Source organism: Dreissena polymorpha, chromosome 1, assembly GCF_020536995.1.
Source record: "Dreissena polymorpha isolate Duluth1 chromosome 1, UMN_Dpol_1.0, whole genome shotgun sequence".
NCBI classification, from domain to species: Eukaryota; Metazoa; Mollusca; class Bivalvia; order Myida; family Dreissenidae; genus Dreissena; species Dreissena polymorpha.
In genome coordinates this window covers 87,207,452-87,229,822 of record NC_068355.1, presented here as the reverse complement: position 1 = coordinate 87,229,822, position 22,371 = coordinate 87,207,452, and the positions used below count along the sequence as shown (strand labels likewise).

The 22,371-nt window shown below is 36.4% G+C and overlaps 1 protein-coding gene across 2 annotated transcripts in view; it reads right to left on the bottom strand.

Annotated features, from left to right (window-relative positions):
• LOC127839153 (citron Rho-interacting kinase-like) overlaps positions 1-20,366 on the bottom strand; it is a 111,988-nt gene extending 91,622 nt beyond the window's left edge. For both annotated transcript variants that reach the window (XM_052367365.1, XM_052367376.1), the window contains exons 1-8: positions 20,260-20,366; positions 11,745-11,953; positions 10,576-10,751; positions 9,372-9,452; positions 8,463-8,626; positions 7,704-7,797; positions 3,340-3,549; positions 728-881 (exon numbers count right to left, since the gene is read on the bottom strand). In XM_052367365.1, coding sequence (XP_052223325.1) covers positions 728-881; positions 3,340-3,549; positions 7,704-7,797; positions 8,463-8,626; positions 9,372-9,452; positions 10,576-10,751; positions 11,745-11,937 — 1,072 coding nt within the window. In that variant the 5' untranslated portion in view covers positions 11,938-11,953; positions 20,260-20,366. The remainder of the gene's footprint in view (positions 1-727; positions 882-3,339; positions 3,550-7,703; positions 7,798-8,462; positions 8,627-9,371; positions 9,453-10,575; positions 10,752-11,744; positions 11,954-20,259) is intronic.
• Positions 20,367-22,371: the final 2,005 nt, after the last annotated feature.

Below are 22,371 nucleotides of genomic sequence, written 5' to 3'. Positions count from 1 at the left end.
TGGGCCTAATGCGTGTGTGTAAAGTGTGGTCTCAGATAAGGCTGTGCAGTAGGCACAGGATGAACAAAGGCGCCTCTTTCTGATAATGTTGGGGTATTTTTTGTAAAAAGGAAGTCTATTCTGAGCAAACATTCAGTTTATGCGGAAAGCATTGTGCCTAATTAGCCTAGGCAGACTGGCTTATCGGAGATGATACTTAATGCACATTGCATTAAGCCCTGTTTTCACAGAGCAAAGCTCATATATCATACAGGAAAAAATTTGCCCATATTTAAATTACTTTGGGAATTTTTGTATCAAGGATGTATTTTCTGTCAAGAAAATAGTGTATTTGAGTGTAAAAAACTCACATATTTATCAAACTTCACTGAAAACTGAATTAAAATGAGGTTAAAAAGTATTCTAATATCAAAAAATAATGTTGCACAAAATGTATACGAGTCTCTCTCTTCATGAGCACAAAGTTTCTTCCCACATTTCATTGTACCCTCCGCACAGGCTAATCGGGGACGACACTTTCTGTTTTTATGGAATTTTTTGTTTTAAGGAAGTCTTTTTTATTTAAACAAAATATCCATTCTAGGTGGCAAGTCTCATCCCAGATCAGCGTTTGTGGTCTGCAGAGGCTAATCTGGGACAAAACTTGCATTTAGCCCCATTTCCCCAGAGTGATGCTCATATCTCTGAAGCCTCCATTCATGGTGTGGGCAACCACAGCCAGACTTACCGCTCCTCATTTTCTCCCACTGAGTCTGTCTGAAGAACGCATGCTTCCTGATGCCGCTGTAGTCAAGGCGGAGCTTGGTTTCCCGGAGTAGACTCTTGATCAGGTCTATGGCTTCAGTAGATATGAACGGTGTGTTGGGGAATTGTAAACTGGACTGAAAGTCATGTAAAATATGTAAGACAAGAGCACCGCCTTGTGGGTGCAGACCGCTCATCTATTTTCTTTTTAAAGGTGAAGGGACTCTCATTTTCAATCACAAAGGAGGGAGGAGTGGAGTGAAGAGGGGTGTATAGTGTGGGGTTGTGGACATTTATTACATTATCTTCCAAAAAAGCGAAAAAAAAAAATCGGGGGGGGGGGGGGGGGGGGGGGGTTGGGGGGGGGGGGGGGCGATGGGAGGGGGGGGGGTTTGGGTGCGATGGTTGGACGGTATTTCAAACATAACAGTTTTTAAAAAAAAATGGGAGGGGGGGGGGGGGTATAGTGTGAGGGTGTGGTGGTAATTTGTGAGATGATCTTAAAAAAAAAAAAAAAAAAAAAAAAAAATTGGGGGGGGGGGGTGGGGTGGGGGGGGGGTGGGGGGGGGGTATAGTGTGAGGGTGTGGTGGTCATTTGTGAGATGATCTTAAAAAAAAAAAAAAAAAAAAAATTAGGGGGGGGAGGGGGGAGGGGGGGGAGGGGGGAGGGGGGGAGGGCACGGGGGATGGTTTGGGTGGAGTCTATTGTGGTATGTCAGGTAAGAGTAGTTTCATCAAAGTATCAATCAAATCTAATCATAAATAAAGAAGTTATGGCAATTTTAGCAAAATTTAATAATTTGACCTTGAGAGTCAAGGTCATTCAAAGGTCAAAGTAAAATTCAAGTTGCCAGGTACAGTAACCTCATGATAGCATGTAAGTATTTGAAGTTTGAAAGCAATAGCCTTGATACTTAAGAAGTAAAGTGGATCGAAACACAAAATTTAACCATATATTAAAAGTTACTAAGTCAAAAAAGGGCCATAATTCCGTAACAATGACAACCAGAGTTATAAAACTTGTCCTTTTACTGTACCCTTATGATAGTTTGTGAGTGTTCCAAGTATGAAAGCAATATCTATGATACTTTAGGGGTAAAGTGGACCAAAACATAAATCTTAACCAAATTTTCAATTTTCTAAGTATAAAGGGCCCATAATTCCGTCCAAATGCCAGTCAGAGTTACATAACTTTGCCTGCACGGTCCCCTTATGATAGTTCATAAATCTTGCAAGTATGAAAGCAATAGCTTTGATACTGTAGGAATAAAGTGGACCTAAACACAAAACTTAATCAAATTTTCAATTTTCTAAGTATAAAAAGGGCACATAATTCTGTCAAAATGCCAGTCAGAGTTACATTACTTTGCCTGCACAGTCCCCTTATGATAGTTAGTAAGTGTTGCAAGTATGAAAGCAATAGCTTTGATGCTTAAGGAATAAAATGGACCTAAACACAAAACTTAACCAAAATTGTCAATTTTCTAAGTATAAAAAGGGCACATAATTCTGTCAAAATGCATGCCAGAGTTATCTAACTTTGCCTGCCCAGTCCCCTCATGATAGTAAGTAAGTGTACCAAGTTTGAATGCAATAGCATTGATACTTACTGAGAAAAATGGAACTAAACGCAAAACTTAACCAAAATTTTCAATTTTTTAAGTATAAAAAGGGCACATAATTCTGTCAAAATGCACGCCAGAGTTATCTAACTTTGCCTGCCCAGTCCCCTCATGATAGTAAGTAAGTATACCAAGTTTGAATGCAATAGCATTGATACTTTCTGAGAAAAGTGGACCTAAACGCAAAACTTAACCGGACGCCGACGCCAACGCCAACGCCAACGCCAACGCCAACGCCGACGTGATGACAATAGCTCATAATTTTTTTTCAAAAAATAGATGAGCTAAAAATGAATATATTTCATTCATTTTAAAACATAAGGGTAAAATGAATATAATAATTATAATCTTAAAATCTGTTTTAAAGAAGCCCTGATTTAAGCCATGCTAAAGCTATTAAGCTTTATACAGAATGACTATTAAGACACCATTTTACATGATTTTCATAACTATGCACTGGTCTCTGCACACACATTGTAGTTCATGATGTTGGATAACGTGATCACCATGGAACCAGCCATGTTACTTTTTTTTATTATATGCGCCTTGTTCTTGGAAAACTGGGCTTAATTCACAGGCTTATCAGGGACAACACTTTCTGCCTAAACTGGATTTTTGCAAAGAAGAGACTTCCTTTGAGCAAAAAACTCCATAAAAGCGCGATGTGTCATCCCTGATTAGCCTGTGCAGACTTCACAGGCTAATCTGGAACAACACTTTAGGCACATGCATAAAGCCCCCTTTTTTTTCAGAAAGATGTTCAAATAAGTTTCCCCACATACCTTGAAGTTCATGATGTTGGAGTACCTGGTCACCATTGAAACCAGCCTTCAGATAAATCCAGATACAAAACAGGGGAGTAAATTAAAGCACCCACCTTGAAGTTCATGATGTGGGAATACCTGGTCACCATGGAACCAGCCTCTAGATACATCCAGATTCAACACAAAGGGGAGTAAATTACCCCACCCACCTTGTAGTTCATGATGTTGGAATACGTGGTCACCATGGATCCAGCCTCATCCGTGAAGGGTGTCCGTCCATGCAGCATCTCGTACATACAAACGCCCAGGGACCACCAGTCTACTTCTCGTCCGTACGTGTTCACGCTGTCATAGTTGATCGCATCCAGGAGTTCAGGTGACACATAGTCTGGGGTACCCACGGGCATCTGGGAACTCACCTGTGGCAGCAAGAGAAAATACATGGACAAATTCAACAACTCTGTGATTCTACATTATTCTGTATTGCAAACATTGAAATCTGAAAAAATAAGCAGATTCTTTGTACTGTTAACATTCTTCAAAATAAAAAGTAGATAAATGGCCCCAGGTCTTATCCATTTACCACTTTGATAGGTATTTTCACACATTTGTATTCCCTTAGAAAGTTATATTTAATTTTCGCACATTTGTATTCCCTTTGAAAGTTATATTTAATTTAAGACCTTTCTTACTAAATTTAAGTTTTTAAGGTTTCATTCCCAAATCTTAGATACTGATGAGGCCATCCTTAAAAAATTGTTTGTTTGGCATAACCTGACCCAGGTAAATTTGGGTGGGTAGGTAGGTAGGGATTTTATTTTATTTTTTTTTTTTTTTTTTGAAATTGAACTCCGACATATACCAAACTGAAAGGAAATTATCAAATAAAGCTTTAAGTCTTCTGCCTCATGAAATGAAATTGGTAAATATTTTTCTGCTCCGTCTGTATCACCACAAGTGTATTCATTAGTCTATTTTTTGTATTAAGAACATCGAAAATATAATATAATCGACAAAAAATACTTTATCCGAAAACGAGAGTCCGAAAAATTGTACGCATTTTGCACATGAAAATGTGCATATTGTTTGACTACAGATAATGAAAACAAGTAACCTAGCAAATACGTAATTAATATACTATTTGGTTGACATATTACTTTACAATAGCATAGTTTGTGAGTAAAAAACAACAAAGTAATTATAACATTTTAATTTCAATCAAGAACAGAAAGGTGTAACATCTTCAACATGTAACTAATTATTTAATTATCATCCTTCAATTCAGATAATAGACGGTAGAAAGTTGTAAAGTGATCAGCTTAAAAATAATTTATTGAGTGTTACACTTATTTTCATTTGTTTATTTTTTATACAACTTTTGCCATCGGCCATTATATTGCAGGCAGACGACAATATCAACTGTGTATTCCATTTTCTGCGCATGAATGACCTGATATTACCCCATAGCAAACTCAATGTTGATTGGCCAGCTACCATATGCGCTTCAAAACTTTCATGGAAACAAAGAGAAAAAAATAGTTAAAAAAAAAAACAATCCGGATTAAAATGGCGGATGTTTTCAATGAAATTTTACGAGATTTTAGCATATTCGCAAATTATATTCTCCTTGAGCAAAATTCGCTATATTTTCGCAAATGGCGAACGACCGCGCGAGCCTTGTAATAGTGAGCATTTATTCCAAAAATAACACGTTGCCAATGCTCGTGCTGTCGTTCGCCATTTGAGCCATCTGCACCATTTGCAAAAATATTTAGAATTTGGCTCAAGAAAAACAAAATTGCGAATTTTCGAAAATCTAGTAAAATTTCAAGTAAAACATCCGCCATTTTAATCCGGAATGAAAGTGTTCGCAATTCGAACAATTAATGTTCGCAATTCGAACAATTAACAAAACCCGATCTGTACCTGATTAGACATGGCTTGACCTGACCTTATTTTTATTGAAGTGCACATGGTAGCTGGCCAATCAACATCGAGCTCGCTTTCACATGACATGACGTTGTCGAATGAAACGTGAGAAAGGGTGGAGCAATCGGATAATATTGGGTCATTTATGCGAAGATGTTGTATAATTTGAATACACATTTAATATCGCAGTCTGCCTTCAAAATAGCGGCCGGTCGCTAGAGATAAACAAATGAAACAAAAACGTGATAATACCCGTCTAAATATTTCTAAGCTGACCACTTTTCATCTATCTTCTGAATATTTACCGATGTGAATTAAAGAGTGATAATTAAATAATTAGTTATATGGCGATAATATTACACTTCTCTGCCGATTGCCGAATTAAATTGAACGGTGATTATTAATAAATTTGTTTTTTACTCCCAAACTATTTTGAATGACAGCATCGTATTTTAATTAAAGGGATACGAGAAAAACAGGAGCGGTTTAATTGTATTTAAAGTCTAATTAATCGCATATGCATATGTCAAATAAATAGGCGACTCAAATAAATACCGGTACGCGTTTTGTTCATTGCTATTCTAGATATCCTTGAAAGAGCATTCAATTTAATGATGCAAATAACCGGAAAGGATAAAAAGAGGAAAGGCAAAATTTAGCGGAAAGAATTTTCGGCAAGGAAATTTTTTTTTTTTGGAATGTGACAAAAACAAATTTCAGTTGGGCCGATTTTAGTGGGTCGGTCGGGTTATGCCAAACAAAAGAATTTTTAAGGATGGCCTGAGCAGCAACTAGTATAAAACCTGAACAGACTGCAAGTAACTCGCAGGCTGTTCTGGTTTTATACTGTTTGCACATAGCCATTTTCACTTTGCATCTGAGTGGGAAAGGGTTTATGTTTAATTTATTGTGCCAAGCAAAATCTGTATTCAACAATTAATATGTGTTGATTCAATCACATTAGTTTTTGAAGAAAAAACTGTGTATTTTGCAAATAAAGCAGAAAAACACCATAAACATCAACTTATTCATCATTATAAACATACACATAATGACAACATTGCACTGTGAGTAACAATTTTATCCACGCAATCTAAAAAAAGCTAAGATTATTTCATGGCGGTTTATTTTGACAATGTGTTGATAGGATGTTGAAGCAATTAAGTTCTTCCTCTTTGTTGACAAATTTACATTACAGTTTCAAATACTCAAGGGCTGACATAAGAAGATGGAAACAACATATCAAATGAAGTTGCAAAGGTAACATCTACTTAAATTGATAAATGTTACAGTAAAGATTTTCCCAGTTTCTTGTCCTGCTACACTGGAATACAGACTCATCCAAAACTATTATTTGTGTAGTGTTCTGAGAAAACGGCATAATGCATGTGCGTAAAGTGTTGTCCCAGATTAGCCTGTGCAGTCTGCACAGGCTAATCTGGGACGACACTACGCACATGCATTATGCTCAGTTTTCTGAGAACACGACACTTTTAAACAATAAATGTTCAGAAATATTACTATTTGTTATAAAAAAAAATTCTACTCAGAAGCAAAGAGAAGATGGCTATATGCAACTAGCGTAAAACCAGAACAAGTATTCGGTGATTTTTTTGCCCAATCAGGAAAAGTACTGTTACCAGCCGTATTGGGAAAAATGAGCGCAAAAACCCCTGGAATTTGGAAAATTCATGTCATTAATCTTCATATTGGGAAATTGGTGTATTTTATGTTTTGTTCAAAAATACTTATTAATTGATATTTAAGTGTTGTTAAGCTGTCAATATTATATTTACTTAGGTTCAAGCTATAAAGCTGCATAGGGAAACTAACTGAATGTTGCATTTTATTTATATAAAAAAAAAATCTTTTTGAGGAGGGGGGGGGGGGACCTTCAATTCGGAATATTTGTGACAGAAATTGGGAAATTTGAAGTTTTTTCCTTATTGGGCAAGTGCTGTTTTCCAGTACTTTATAAAGAAGGAAACAAGAGATGTGTTCGTCAGAAACACAATGCCCCCTATTGCGCCACTTTGAAAAATTAAAAAAAATTACCTTTGACCTTGAAGGATGACCTTGACCTTGAACTTCCACCACTCAAAATGTGCAGCTCAAATTATTGCAAAAGTTATGGTCAACATAAATTTTTTTTTCGGACGGACACAGACAAACTGACTGACAGACAGTTCAACTGTTATATGCCACCCTTACGGGGCATAAAAATTGCCTTAACTTTCAATCTGTTCAGGTTATAGAGTTTATTACAACATACATTAGGCTTAAAGCCCATGAGCACACATATATTACAACAAACATACACATATGGTCAATGACGTACAGAAACAGTCTTAGTACAAACAATTTGTATATACTTTATAGTTAAGTTTGTATCTTAAATATTAAATTGATAATTATATGCTGTTTGCTGCTCAACAGATTATAAGGTTTGAAAATGAAGCCTTTAAAACTTGAATTTATCATGACAAGTCTTTCATTTAATTTGATTTGACACTAAACTGCTCAAAATGGGTATCTGATTGGTAAAGGGTTAAGTACAATGTTTGTTTTTTTATTTTTATCCCATTTATTCTAGGTATTGCTGGATGACCAGTGAAGGTCAAGGTTAAAGGTCAAGGTAACCTACCAATCCGTCCGCTGAGAGTTTGGCGGCTGAGCCAAAGTCCGCCAGCTTGATGTGGCCCGTGCAGTCAATGAGGACGTTCTCTGGTTTTATATCCCTACAAACACACACACATATTAAGAATTTTTTGTTTGATTGAAGTCTCTTCTAAACAAAGATCCAGAGGGAAAGTTTATTCCCTGATAAGTCTGTCCAAAATGCACAGGCTTATCTGGAAAACACTTAACACATATGCACAAAGCCCCGTTTTTCTAACTGGGTGGCTCAAATATAAAAGTCAAAGTTAATTAGAACTGTCAGCCAGCTTCATGGCCCAATGCAGTCAATAAGGACGTACTTAAGCTTTATAATCCCTACAAACACACAGGCATGAATTTACTTGTTATACTAGTAAAAACACAGCTTTTAAGATGTTAGAAAATTTTGAAAATCAGGCATCAAAAAGCCTCCGACTTGAAAATGTACCAAGATCTGGGAAAACCGGCCTAATACATATGGATAAAGTGTCTTCCAAGATTAGCCTGTGCAGTCTGCACTGGGACGACACTATCTGCTATTATGGATTTTTGTGTGTGTTTAATTGACATCTCTTCTTAACAAAAATCCAGTATAGGCGGAAAATGTTGTCCCTGATTAGCCAATGCGGGTTGCATGCTAATGCGTTAAGCAACGCTCAAATGTAAAAATTAATGTCAATGAGAACTGTCACTATTGTGCACACCCACACCAAAACATGCAATTACCAGTACTACTAATACCTACCTGTGCACATATCCCATGAGGTGAAGGTCATTAACAGCCAGTGTGATCTCAGCCAGGTAGAAGCGCGCCATTTTCTCCTCAAAGATGTCGTCATGGCGAGAAAGGAGGGACAGAAGGTCGCCCCCTGCGTGGAACTCCATGATCAGGTACAGGGCCTGGGTGTCCTACAGTCACAGTGATAAGTTTGCTTGTTTAGTTGAGCTACACTCTGGGCAAACAGGGCTTAACATTTGTAAATTTTGACATTGAAAGGGAGGAAATCAGCTGAAAGGAGGAAAAATCACATTCCTGAAACAGGCAAATCAGGGCAGACACTTTCCCGTTTCCTTGTATTTTTCTAGTAAACGAAGTCTTTTCTTAGCAAAAATCTAGTTAAGGCAGAAAAGTGTTGCCCCTGATTAGCCTGTTCGGACTGCACATTCAATTCTGTGACGACACAGTAAGATTAAGCATTAAGTCCCAGAATGTGGCTCATTTGGATTATACAGGTCAGCAATAGAATTCTTTAGCACTGTTTAAAAAGCAATCAAACATGCACTTAAAAATAATTGGAATACTTTTATTTATGATGATATAAGGATTAATTCATTTTTCCCAATTTCATGGTTAATGGCGCTATTTTTCCCAATCCAAAAGGATCAGGCTGTAAAATATCAATCCAAAAAAATCACTGGAAATCTGAATGGTCCAAAAGTACTGACCTGGAATGCAAATTGCAAGTACTGACCTGGAATGCAAATTGCAAGTACTGATCTAAAAAGCAATGTGCAAGTACTGACCTGGAATACAATGCGCAAGTACTGACCTGGAATGCAAAGTGCAAGTTCTGACCTGGAATGCAAAGTGCAAGTACTGACCTGGAATGCAAAGTGCAAGTTCTGACCTGGAATGCAAAGTGAAAGTACTGACCTGGAATGCAAAGTGCAGTTTGGTTATCCATGGACTGGTGGCTTTTGCCATTATGTCTCTCTCCTCCTCATAAAACGAAACCTGTTCAAATAGAAGGCAATCTTTTGGTTAAGCCCTTTCTGGCTCAAAAGCAATGTGAAAATGGTCATATGCAGTCAGCATAAAACCAGAACAGCCTGCGCGTAACTCGCCTATTAGACAGAGACAGCCTATTAACAGTGACAGTCTATTTACAGAGGCATTCTATTTACAGAGACAGTCTTTTTACACATCACAGAACCAGTCTTTTTACATAGACATCCCATTTCAAGTGTGTTATTGAGGTGAAGTCTGAGGGGAGCAAAATTTTGAAGACTGATTTTGATTACGCAAATTGCATGCAAAACCCAATGACAAACCATGTAACAGAGATAAATAAACACCAACTTGAACTTATTAACAAGATTTATTTATGCAAACCTTTCTACATTCACATTTAACATATTATGCAAAGTCACCAGTATTAAATGTGATCATAATCAATGTGTGTTCCGATCCCTGTGAACAATTGTTAATCTTTCGTTTCGGTTCAATAGATTTGAATTCTAAACAAGGTCAACAATTTTACAGTATTCAATTAACTACAATTTACCACAGGATCCATTGCGCAAGATTTTTTCACATGGAAGATTACTTTAGCCTTACCAGTTAATCTTCCATACCCATTCAGAAGGTGGTATCACTTTAGATTTATATCCACTGTTGTTTCTTCCCTTTCCTATTAAATTTGTTGTTCAATATTTGTTCAATCTCCGAGATTTGTGAGATTCGTTCATACATTAAATAATCTTCATTATAAGATCACAAAGGCGCCATCTGCGAACAATTCAGCAAAAAATATGAAATGCATTTTAAAAGACCAATTTTAATTGGAAGATTGGGAAATAACAGCCAATGACAATGCTAGTTTCAAAAATGCTAAGGCAGAATCGACCAGAGTAACATGTGGAGAAGTTTTGCTGGTTGCAGATTTTTCGGGCCACTTATTAAATACGTCTGCGGAATGGGTCGTAACCCCCCATTTTTTAAACGAATTTACGCGAATTGCAGAAATGAACCTCGGACAACCGGATCGGTGTAAATCACACCACTGCTTTTTACAGAGACATTTTATTTACAGAACAGAGACAGTCTATTTACCGAGACATTTCACAGTCTATTTTACCTCAGACTTCATCAGCGTGTCATGCTTCCTTAGTGTTTTCATGGCATACACGGTACCGCAGTGTTTGTCCCGGACCACTTGTACATCACCAAAATGACCCCGACCAATCACATCCTTGACCTCGAAGTCCGAAGCACGCAGCCGTAATTTTCGTAGCTCTGATATAGTGGCACTGTCTGTTACAATAGATATAGACAAACAGTAAGAAGCCACTTATGAGGGAATACTATTGTGATCGACCGGAGGCAAAATTGTCTTTCATTAAATTTACCAAAATAGACATTTTTAGACAAACACAAATTGTTTTGCCAAACTTGATTTTCCTTTGTTTTATTAAAAAATGAAAGAGTCAGCCTTAATTATAGAAGCAAGAACATATGAAGTTTGGCAGCGCAAGACAGAATTACTTTTTTTAGTACAGAGAAAGAATTTTTATTGTTAAAATGCTATCTATAGTGTCTATGACAGTTCACAAGGTATAATCTAAGACAACACTTTCTGACTACACTGGATTTTCATTTAGATGAGATCTCTTTTACACAAAAATTTCATACAAATGAAAAGAGTTGTCTCTGATTAGCATGTGCATAGGCTAATCTGAGAAGACACTTTACCCACATGCATTTAGCCCAGTTTTCCCAGAACAATATTCTTAAGATTCTACTAATTTGTTGCCCTGTAAATATTACATCTTTGGCTTTGATGACTTGCTTTCATGAAATCAAGATTGTTTTAAGCAGTTAATTTGTGACATATGATAATTATTACTTCAACGCGGTTCAAAGCAAATGATGATAGATAAAAGCCAAAACATTTAAACCAGGGCCCTCTCTTGCCTCCAGGGGAAGCCACCCACATCCCTCATGAGGGGGAATTTCACGTCGTTTTGGGCGAAAAGGGGAATTTTAGAAGATCTTTTCACCAACCATTCAACACCTAAAATTGCTATATTTTAATGTGATGTACATAAATATACATTTAATCAAAGGTTAGTAGCATAATACCAGCTGGCAACATAGGTATAAAAGTTATAAAAAAAAAAAAAAAAAAAATTTTTGGAGGGGGAATTTTTAGCTTATACTTTTTTCATGGGGAAGCCGCCGATGTTCGGCGGTAAAAAGTGCAAAACAAGGGCCCTGTAAACTGTATATTTTCATACAAACATTTACATTTTTTAACAAAGGCTGACACGTAGGAGTTATTCTGGAGGTCATATCTGCAACATTCTTCATAAAATGCCAGCAAGACGTCCATCAGCCCTTCTCTAGACAGGACCGCTGAAGAGATGCTTCCAATGTCCAGCTGACATCGTGACAACTTGTCAAGAACTGTCTGTCTTGCATCTATGCTTTCAGAGGACATGTTTACCACACACAATCTGGAAATAATAACAGATAATAATAAAGCATCTGTGTATATATATCAGGGTTTTCCCTAGGCAATCTGGAAATAATAACAGATAATAATAAAGCATCTGTGTATATATATCAGGGTTTTCCCCAGGCCATTTAAGAGCCCCTTGCCTGGGCGCTTGAGTTTCATAATCAGAGTCCCCGGGGCGCTTGAAATTTTCTGACCTGTGTGTTTTATCAGTAACTGCAATTACCCATTATAGCGATTATTCAAAGTTTGCGAACGCCTGTCGTCTCAATCATCAATTTATTGCTAGGTTACGTAATTAAGGTATCGTCAGGGGGCCTATTAACCGGCTCAATCAAGCTGACAGTCGTTACAGAGCTTCCAGTTTAAATACACAGATGCGCTTCAATCTTTGTTTTATTGCCCAATCAAGCAGCCAAACATCCAACAGCTTGTGTATTATAACATCCAAAATTTAGATAAGCGCGTGTCATCTGTCATATTGTTAGTCACTAAGCACAACGAAGTAGCTTACACAGTTAAATCCCAGAGAAGATCTCGGAAACGAGACTTGATTGAAAACAATGAAAATAACGATATTTATTTGCATGAGATGAGCTAAAATAGAAATGAAAACCAAAGAAACATACACAGACGAGACAAAATATAATTGATTTTGACCTTTTAAATACAAACAAATAGTTAAAAAAACGCTTTCACTTTCCCGTGTTCAGAAAATGGATTGTACATGTACATGTTGCGTGAACTCTAAAATTACATTCAGTTGTCGATTGGTCACTGTAATAGAACGAACAGAAAACTAAGCGCACACATCACGTCAGGTGTTTTACGAAAGTTCAGTGGGGATACCCCTGCCACAATCAAAGTCCATATGCACTTAAATATATTTTCAATTTATGTTGCTCAATATTTAATTGATGCTGCTTATATTTGGCAAACGTTCATCATCTATGTTATCATTTCTGTTATAAGATTGTAATGCAGGTCTGCAGCCAACAAGACGGATGCTGTATGAAGACACCTGACACTTATTATTGATTTTCCCGTGTTGATAATATATTAGTATATTGAATTTTTATTAGTGATGTCCGGTTAACCACCGTAAATAATATGTGTTTCTGTTATTATAATTATTATTTATGTCCATCGCTTCACAGCCCCCTCTCACTACTTTGGGGGAAGGGGTCCACAGCCCTTAGGAGGGGGAATTTTCGCTGCGTTTCCCTTTTTGGGGGATTTTTTTACTTACTCTCTCATTATTACATTTGTACATGTTTGCACAATATTCATTGCATTTTTCATAATTAAGTATGTTTGCAAAGATTAAATTGAAATAGAATTGAGATATAATAATCATGAGACACATCTTTCTATTAAAAAAAAAAAAAAATTGGAAAAAAGTATACTTTTCAGGTGGGGGACTGCCGCCGAATTTCGGCGGCAGATTTAATAGATTGAGGGCCCTGAGGCTTCAATAAAGTTTAACAGTCGAGTAATCGTTTATTTATTAACCCATTTGAAACCAAGACGCTATCTAGATGTTTCACACCCACAATCGTACGTTTGCATTCGCACCTTTGTGCACCCGTTTATACATCTAATTGGCATGTTATTGACATGTTGTTGTTACATCAATAAACAATCCAATAACAGGGGTCAGGAAGCGAGAAAACTCCTAATATCTCAACTGTAAAAACAAATGCAACATGTCAAGTTGCGAGTCAATAACTGAACTTGCTATTATACATATTTTGTTCTTTCATCTTTGTTGCACACATTACCGACACACACCGAACATAGTGAACGCGAGAAGTCAAACAAAAGACTTCGAAGAAGTTAGCCTAATGTAAAAAAAACAGTAAAAACACATTTACTCAGATAACACAACGTTTCTTTATATGTCCGATAATAGGGGGCACATCATGCAAAGTTAAGTATCAGTGTGACAAAAACATGAGCTTGGTGCTAAATCAGTCATTAATAGAACGTTCCCGATCGTTGCAGCAGCTTGACTTTACATCTTTGTTATCAAAGGGAAGCAACTGCTATAACCAAGGTTTTCTAACTTAGTTGTTGTTAGCCTATCGTCGTCTACCTAAAAAAGAGCTCGGAAAGGATGATATGACAATTTTAATATCGGGAAAATATTGAGTGTTAAATAACTAAGATGCTCTTAATTTGGATACAACTTTAAAACAATGTAAACATTTATCCTAACCAATCACTTCATATCTGTTTTTCTTAGATTGATAAAACACCACAGAACGTCAATTGATACGTTAAATTAAAATAAAAGCTGCGCCATGAGCGCATGATACGCCCGTCGTTCGCCAATGAAGTAGTAAGGTAATAAATAACCCTTTGAATCATTTTTTTACTTCAGTTTATTTGTATTTGAATACATGGTTTATTTTATAAGTACATGAGCATGGAAATCACGAAATTTTGACGAACAAAGTCCCATAACTCTGGAACGACAATTCAGAATTCCGTCAAAAACGAAAGGGGATCAGGGTTTATCAATATTAAGATTGTGTTGAAATTTGAAAAAAATCCATCGAAGGATATTTGAGCTACAGTAGGACATTCAATGAAATCACGAAATTTTGACGAACAAAGTCCCATAACTCTGGAACGACAATTCAGAATTCCGTCAAAAACGAAAGGGGATCAGGGTTTATCAATATTAAGATTGTGTTAAAATTTGAAGAAAATCTGTCAAAGGATATTTGACGTAGCGTACGACATTAACAGACGGACGGACGGACGGACGGACGGACGGACGGACGGAGAGACGGACGCGGGGTATACCATAATACGTCCCGTCATAGACGGGCGTATAAAAAATCCATCGGGGGATATTTGAGCTACGGTAGGATACATGAACAACAATAACATTTAAGGTCACAGTGACCTTGACCTTAGAATGAATGACCTTGAAATGACCAGTGGTCATCTAAGTGTGCTTGCAAACCTTCATGTCAAGTTTGAAGACTCTATGTCCAAGCATACCAAAGTTATAACAATTTTAACATTTTAACATTTAAGGTCACAGTGACCTTGTGTGACCTTGACCTTAGAATGAATGACCTTGAAATGACCAGTGGTCATCTAAGTGTGCTTGCAAACCTTCATGTCAAGTTTGAAGACTCTATGTCCAAGCATACCAAAGTTATAACAATTTTAACATTTTAACATTTAAGGTGACAGTGACCTTGACCTTCAAATGAATGACATTGAAATGACCAGTGGTCATCTTCTAGTACTGGCCAATCTTTATTTCAAGTTTGAAGACTCTAGGTACAAGCATACCAAAGTTATAACATGAAATAAGAACTTTAACATTTTTACATTCAAGGTCACAGTGACCTTGACCTTCAAATGAATGACCTTGAAATGTCCAGGGGTTACTTACTAGTTCTGGCCAACCTTCATGTCAAGTTTCAAGACTCTAGGTCCAAGCATACCAAAGTTATAACAACTTTAACATTTTTATATAGCTACAGTAGGACATTCAATGAAATAACGAAATTTTGACGAACAAAGTCCCATAACTCTGGAACGACAATTCAGAATTCCGTCAAAAACGAAAGGGGATCAGGGTTTATCAATATTAAGATTGTGTTGAAATTTGAAAAAAATCCATCGAAGGATATTTGACGTAGCGTACGACATTAACAGACATACGGACGGACAGACGGACGGACGGACAGACGGACGCGGGGTATACCATAATACGTCCCGTCATAGACGGGCGTATAAAAAATCAATGTCCGGAGACGATACCCCTCCCGCACCCACCCCCGATCGGCCCCGGGGCGCCTGAAAAATTTCCTGTGGAAGGCACTGTATATATATATATATATATATATATCAGATATTGTTTCACCTGAAATAGAAGAAAGATTGACAATAAAATAATATTACAATTATAATATAAATATATTTAGTTTTCAAAGGTTCATTTGTTTGATTACTTCCTCCATAATCTGAAGTTATAAATCAAAGGCCTTGTCCCAGGATTGTGATTGCCATGGCACAGAGGCATAGATCTGCTATTTGGTATGTGTTGGGGGGGGGGGGCCTAATTCATCTTTATATACTCTACTAAAACAAAAGTCAATGGCTTAGAGATAAACAAGCCCAAAAATTAAAACTGCATATAAAAAACATTTCCTGGCTCAGAGGCAAGGTTCTTGCGAGCAAATTACGCGTTTTTTATGTTTCTCTCTCCGAGAAATGTCAACTGGCTAATGTGTTTTACATTCAGAAGTACTACGGATTTGACCCCAATGTTTGTAACAACAACATAAGCCAGTTGACATTTCTCGGAGAGAGGAACATAAAAAATGCGTAATTTGCTCCCAAGTTAGTCGATTTGAATCAAGTTTTTGATGTCCGTGGTTTTATATACATGCATAATGTGACATGCCTCGTTGTTTGAAAGGAATAGGACGCGAGCTATCGATTAAAACTCAAAAATATTGTGTGAACGTCTTTCCCACATTTATTCTTGTAGACCGTTTGGCTCGAAATATTGCGTGGTTATCGACCGACTGTGAGTAAATGGCTGGCAGATTTCTTTGAAGTAAACTTTTTTTAAAAGGTTGTCCAATTGCCCTTTAGTGGACCAAGGGATGCTTTGAATTATTATTATTTTTGACATTTTATGCGGCCCGCGAAGAAAGGCTTATGAAAATTCAAAGACCTATAGATAACACAGATTGGAAACTCTCGTCTTCGCGATAGCGATATGCGATAATATCTAACGGCAGACGCGGGTCACGTGACACCGATTTTGCAGATGCCGGTGTACCTGTAGATTCTTCCCTGTTCCAGCTACTGTTGGCCATTTTGTTTTAAAGCAATCAATTATGGGCAAAGTCGGTCGCCGCAAACAGACATATTGAATATTTTTTGTGTAAATAAAAATAAGTTTTTATTTTCTTTGTTGATAATGCTTCAGGTTTTGGTAGTTATTATTCTTATGTATTATTAATTTATCGGAATTTGAAAGAGATCAATGGATTTGTTCATTTTCGATAATTTTTGAAAAATTGAAAGGCCCAAACGATTTTTGTCAAAAACTTCTTCATTTCTCATCACAGATTGATTCAGTAAGATGGTTATGCTAGGTGAGATGTTAATCTAGGTATGATTTAGAAATAACAGACGAAAATAAGGCATTTTAAAGGATTTTGCCTTTGTACAATTTTATACTGTTATTTCATTCAATCATTTTCACACCTGTCGCCAAAGTGGTTTGTTTCTTTTTTTAAAACTTGTCTATTTCTCATCCCAAATCGTTGAAGTGATTTTTATGCTAGGAGAGATGTTAATCTAAGTATAAATTACAAAAACGTAGAAGAAAATGTTCAATTTAAAGGATTTGGCCTTATACAATGTTGGTACAATTTTAAGCTCTTTTCCTCTGTTGTACACGATTGCTGTTTATCTAGGTTGAATTAAACAAACTGGAGGAAAATGTTCATTGTAAAGGATTTTGGCCTTGTACAAAGTTGGTTCAATTTTTAGCTCTTATACCCTATTGTACACACCTGTCGTCAAACGTGCTTTGGTTCATTGTGAAAACCTTGATTGATCCGACAATTAATACGCGCTTGAAAAGTTTGTTTTGTTCTCTTTTCGCGAAATCCTAGTCCATGACTTTTAGAGCTTTTATTAATTACCAATAGAAAAAAACTTGGTTACAAACAAAACTTTAATAACCTATAACTCATGAATAAGTTCTAAATAAAAATTAGAGAATTAAAAAATTGAAAAAATCCACAGAATCAATATTGAAATAAGACTAACTGAAACGGTTTTTGGATCGAACGATCATAGCATTTATTATACTGTAATGTTGTTTTTATCAGAGACCTAGATCTATGTGTCCACATATATCTATCCGTTTTGAAATAATATTATTTTATAAGGTTTTAAATGTTTGAATTAAAAATGTATACAAGAAAAATTTATCAGCAAAAGCCTTTTAAATAAATTATTCAACGGCATTCTTGCCGCGATTTGGAAATTCTTATAGCGCTATTACTTCAACGATCGCGGCATAATAAATTCTTATTTTAGGTTAATAGAATCGAGATTTTGTAAAAGCATAATTACTCATGTTTCTATGAAACTTTATTTTATAAAAATCGGATCATTATTGACCAAGTTACAGACGCATTTCTATATCGCCTTAACATTTTTGCATAACTTTGCTCTATAATAGTAGCGGTTGCTACTGGACACGTCGCTATCTTATCGCAATCGTGATACATCGGCTATCTTTGGACTCCTCCGATTGATTTATGGAATAAATCGTCTGCTGACCCAAAGTGGTCTTATCAGTTTCTGGACCACGTGACCCCGCCGCGAGATAGCCCGATAAGGCGCAAAGTTTCCAATCTGTGTATTCTATAGGTCTTTGGAAAATTCTACTTAATGACCTTGTTATGATTTTAATATCAGAGGGTGCAGGCCCGTACCCAGGCAATGGGCCCAGGGGCCCCCCCAGCTGGCTGTCGAGTTATGATTTTTTAATAATGGGCCTACTGCAAATTTTCTCACATGAAAGGGCCCACAGTGCACTTCCCTGCAATACAAATGTGTAGATGTGTATTATTGCCCCTGATACACAAGGGGATTAGCGCTAATTTACTCGCCAGTGGAGATAAGCCCCTAGGCATTGTTTTCATCACCTTGTACACACATCCCCAATCTGTCAATTACCCATTGTGCTCAATGCTTCATCTTTTAATGGTGGGTATAACACATCTTTTGATTGGACAAGGAAAGAGAAATAGCGATTGGATGGAACTGATACAGAAGGTCTTAGGTCTGAACGATAACAGTGTTTTCTCTTTTGAATTCAAACCTTCTCTAGAGTCATAGCTTATTAAACATTTCTGTGAAAACTGTCTTGTAGATGATAAACATTTTATAATGAATTTACTTTGAAATGTTATATAGAGGAGGTTTGATTTAAAAGAGAAAATACTAGTAGGTTATATGTCAGTCACTGAATATAACCATAGTAGTATTTTCTCTTTGAAATCAAACCTCCTCTACAGTCATACTTTATGTTACATTTCATAATAAAGGTTTTTTACTTTCAAAGGATGCTTTTACTTCTTTATAAAGTGTAATACATTTCTGAAATCTAAAGCTTTAAACATGTGTGTGAATTTCACACCAAGGGGTCGTTGATAAAGCATATCACGCTTTTTTTACCATTTTTACCCGGCATGTCACAAACTGTTACAAAATCTTGGACCCCCTTCCCTAAAGTACGTCACAAACTCACACTTTCGAACATTTTTTTTTAAATTAATACTTATTTTAATTTAATCTAAAACTCAATTCACTATTAAACCGTATTAAAATTTCACTAACTGGTGAAAGAACTTTCACATTACAGACTTTTATAACTGTAGGGTTGTTACGATAAGAAGTATGAATATTTATCCACGTGTTAACCTCTAATAAAAACGAAAATTATAATTTAGATTTTCTTTCAACCCTCTACTAACTAAAAAATGGAACAGTCTAATTATTTCATCATTGAAATCTGTGTGGAGGTTGTGCCTATTTAATAAGCCGGCCCAGCCAAGTTGCCTACTAAACATTCGAACAACAGAATCAGGAGATACACAATTCGTCTTATTTTGACTTAAAACTAATTGAAATGTTTCACGAATTTTTGAAAATTATTTTGAAATTCTACTAATGAAATAATAAATAAATTATACATTAAAAAAATAATAAATGTGTGACATCACACATGGCGTGACTCCCCTCCCCCATGTCACAAACTGTCACTTTCTTACTCACCCTCCCCCACCTGGAGCGTGACATTCTTTATGGACTGCCCGTAATGGTTAAAGCTTTAGACTTAAGAAAGGTGCTGATTTACTTGTTATATATCCATAAATTTATAACACAACATATGTTTCTATATGCATTAAAATTCACCTTGAACAGTGCCTAATAAAAAAAAATCTTTATGGGAGGGGTTGCCCCTCCATGTTTTGGCCCCCCAGTCAACATTTCCTGGGTACGGCCCTGGGGTGGGGATTTTTTTTTTCGCTTTTTTTTCATATTTTTTTTCTCATTTAACATGATTTTATATATTTATTTGAATATACTATCCAGGCCAGGGTACGTTACTTTCACCTGTGATTTGAGGATGTCAAGATTGTTTTTTTAAATTTTAATCGCACATGTTTATCACTTATAAAATGATAACCTTATAAAGTAAACATTGACATATCATTTAACGTAACATAACAATTGGCTCACATTTTTTATTTAAAGATTCATTGGTGAAACATCTTCCTTATTTTGAATTTTCCGCAAATATTTATTTTTGAAGTTCCTGTGTTCACTAAATTTGTTTGTTATAATATTTGTTTGGTCAGGACGGTCAATTTTTTGCGTCTTAATCAATGTGTATGTACACCTTACAACGGCCCAGTCCCGCTTGCCTATAATGCGAAGGGTGGTTAATGGCAAGAAAAAAAAGAGAAATTGATATTGAACAGCTCGACAGATCATATAGAGAGTAACAAATAAAGATATTATCCGGTCTCATTTTCACGATTCCAACTCCAACAAGCCTCTCCGTTTATGGATTTTACCGACACCGACCAGGGAGTCATTGATGATTATCTTACATCTGAGCCGTTCATCAGCTAGAGAGAAATTTCGGACATCCCCGTCTGCAGGCCCCTGTTATATGTGACTGCAGTTCGTTTCATGAAGTTATACATCGCGGGAAGAAGGAGTTCCTATAGGAGGCCATGGATGGAGATATAAGAATGTAATTCAGAGAATGGATGGCCTTAGTGGTTTTGGCGCTGGTCAGGTTTGGTCTTCGAAAATGTCTATAAGGTCGTTGACAACCTTGAAGACCATGGTCAGTTGGGCTTTTGATTCACCGCGCGTCCATTGTTTCCCATTCCAGTTGGTCGATAATTGACTTTACACTGCAGGTATTGTGTTAGCGGTTGGTTGCGTACCTACCTTCTTTAAATCATTTTAACTCCCTTAATAAGTTGTGTGCGTATCGATTCCAGATTATTTTTGTTTAGGGGCTTTATCATAAACGATCAGGAGCGGATCCGTCGTTGTTTTGTGTGGTAAAACCCTAGTCTGGTGCCAGAACCTAGGGGTCGCAGGTTCAATTCCTCGCTCAGTCATAAGTGACTTACTAGAGCTCGATTGGTCATTGTCGGCAAGGGTACTACTGACATGTACCCCGGGTACTCTTTAGTATACTTACATGTACCCCGGGTACGGTAAATATACTAAAACGTACCCGGGAAATTTAAAGCTTAATCAGTCGTTGTCGGCTATTTTTTTAAATTAAATATATTCACATTTATGTCAATTTTCTGTAAAATGGTCTCTATATTATCGAAAATCATACTCACAAAGCATGTTGACGCAGTTTTTAAAAAAAGAGAAGTTCGTTTAAGATAATCGATAGCGCGTTTTACGACATAGGATTTTAGGCGGGAATACATCTCGGGTACAGTCTAATATCGACCGGGTACGATTAAGTATATTTACCGTTCCCGGGGTACATGTAAGTATACTTAAGAGTACCCGGGGTACACGTAAGTAGTACCCGAGCCGACAATGACCAATGAAGCGTAACTAGAGACGTCAAAAACCAAGCTGTGGAGTAATAGGTGCTTCACACCTGGACACTCAAAGACACGAGGTCGTCTCCAAAACGGGGCGTCGCCTGTATCCCTACAACCCAACTAACAAGTCTTTTGGGAGCGATAGCCACATGGGGAATCCTCGCTGCGCTCGATTTACGCTCAATAAAAATCTACTACATAGATCAACAAACAAGCCGAGTTATGCGAACAGCAACACATTGTTGCGCGTACATACGACGTAGTTTTTACAACTAAACTTATGCATAATGACAATCTTCTTACAATGTTTAGCACTAATGACCTTATGAATGCACCTAACCCTGGTGTACTTGCGAAAATATGTAAGATTTTACAGCGTTAATAATTACCAAAGCTGATCGCATAGAGCAATACAAATTCATTGAAAATTTTATAAAGTCGAATACATTTAATTTTTACATGATCTGTGTAAAAAAATTCAATTGTCACAATTCTCATTTTCAAAATTAATGTATGATGCACAAGACAGGCAATTATAATACAGTGCCAATAATAATTAATAATAACAATAATAATAATAATAATAATAATAATAATAATAATAATAATAATAATAATAAATAATATATAAATTTGTTAAATAAAAACAATTAGAGATTCGTACATCATCCATATGTTAAAAAATACCATTATTGACATATTAATATTGCTATATATCATTTTGAATTTTGAAAACGACACATATTCAGAATAGAGCGAATAT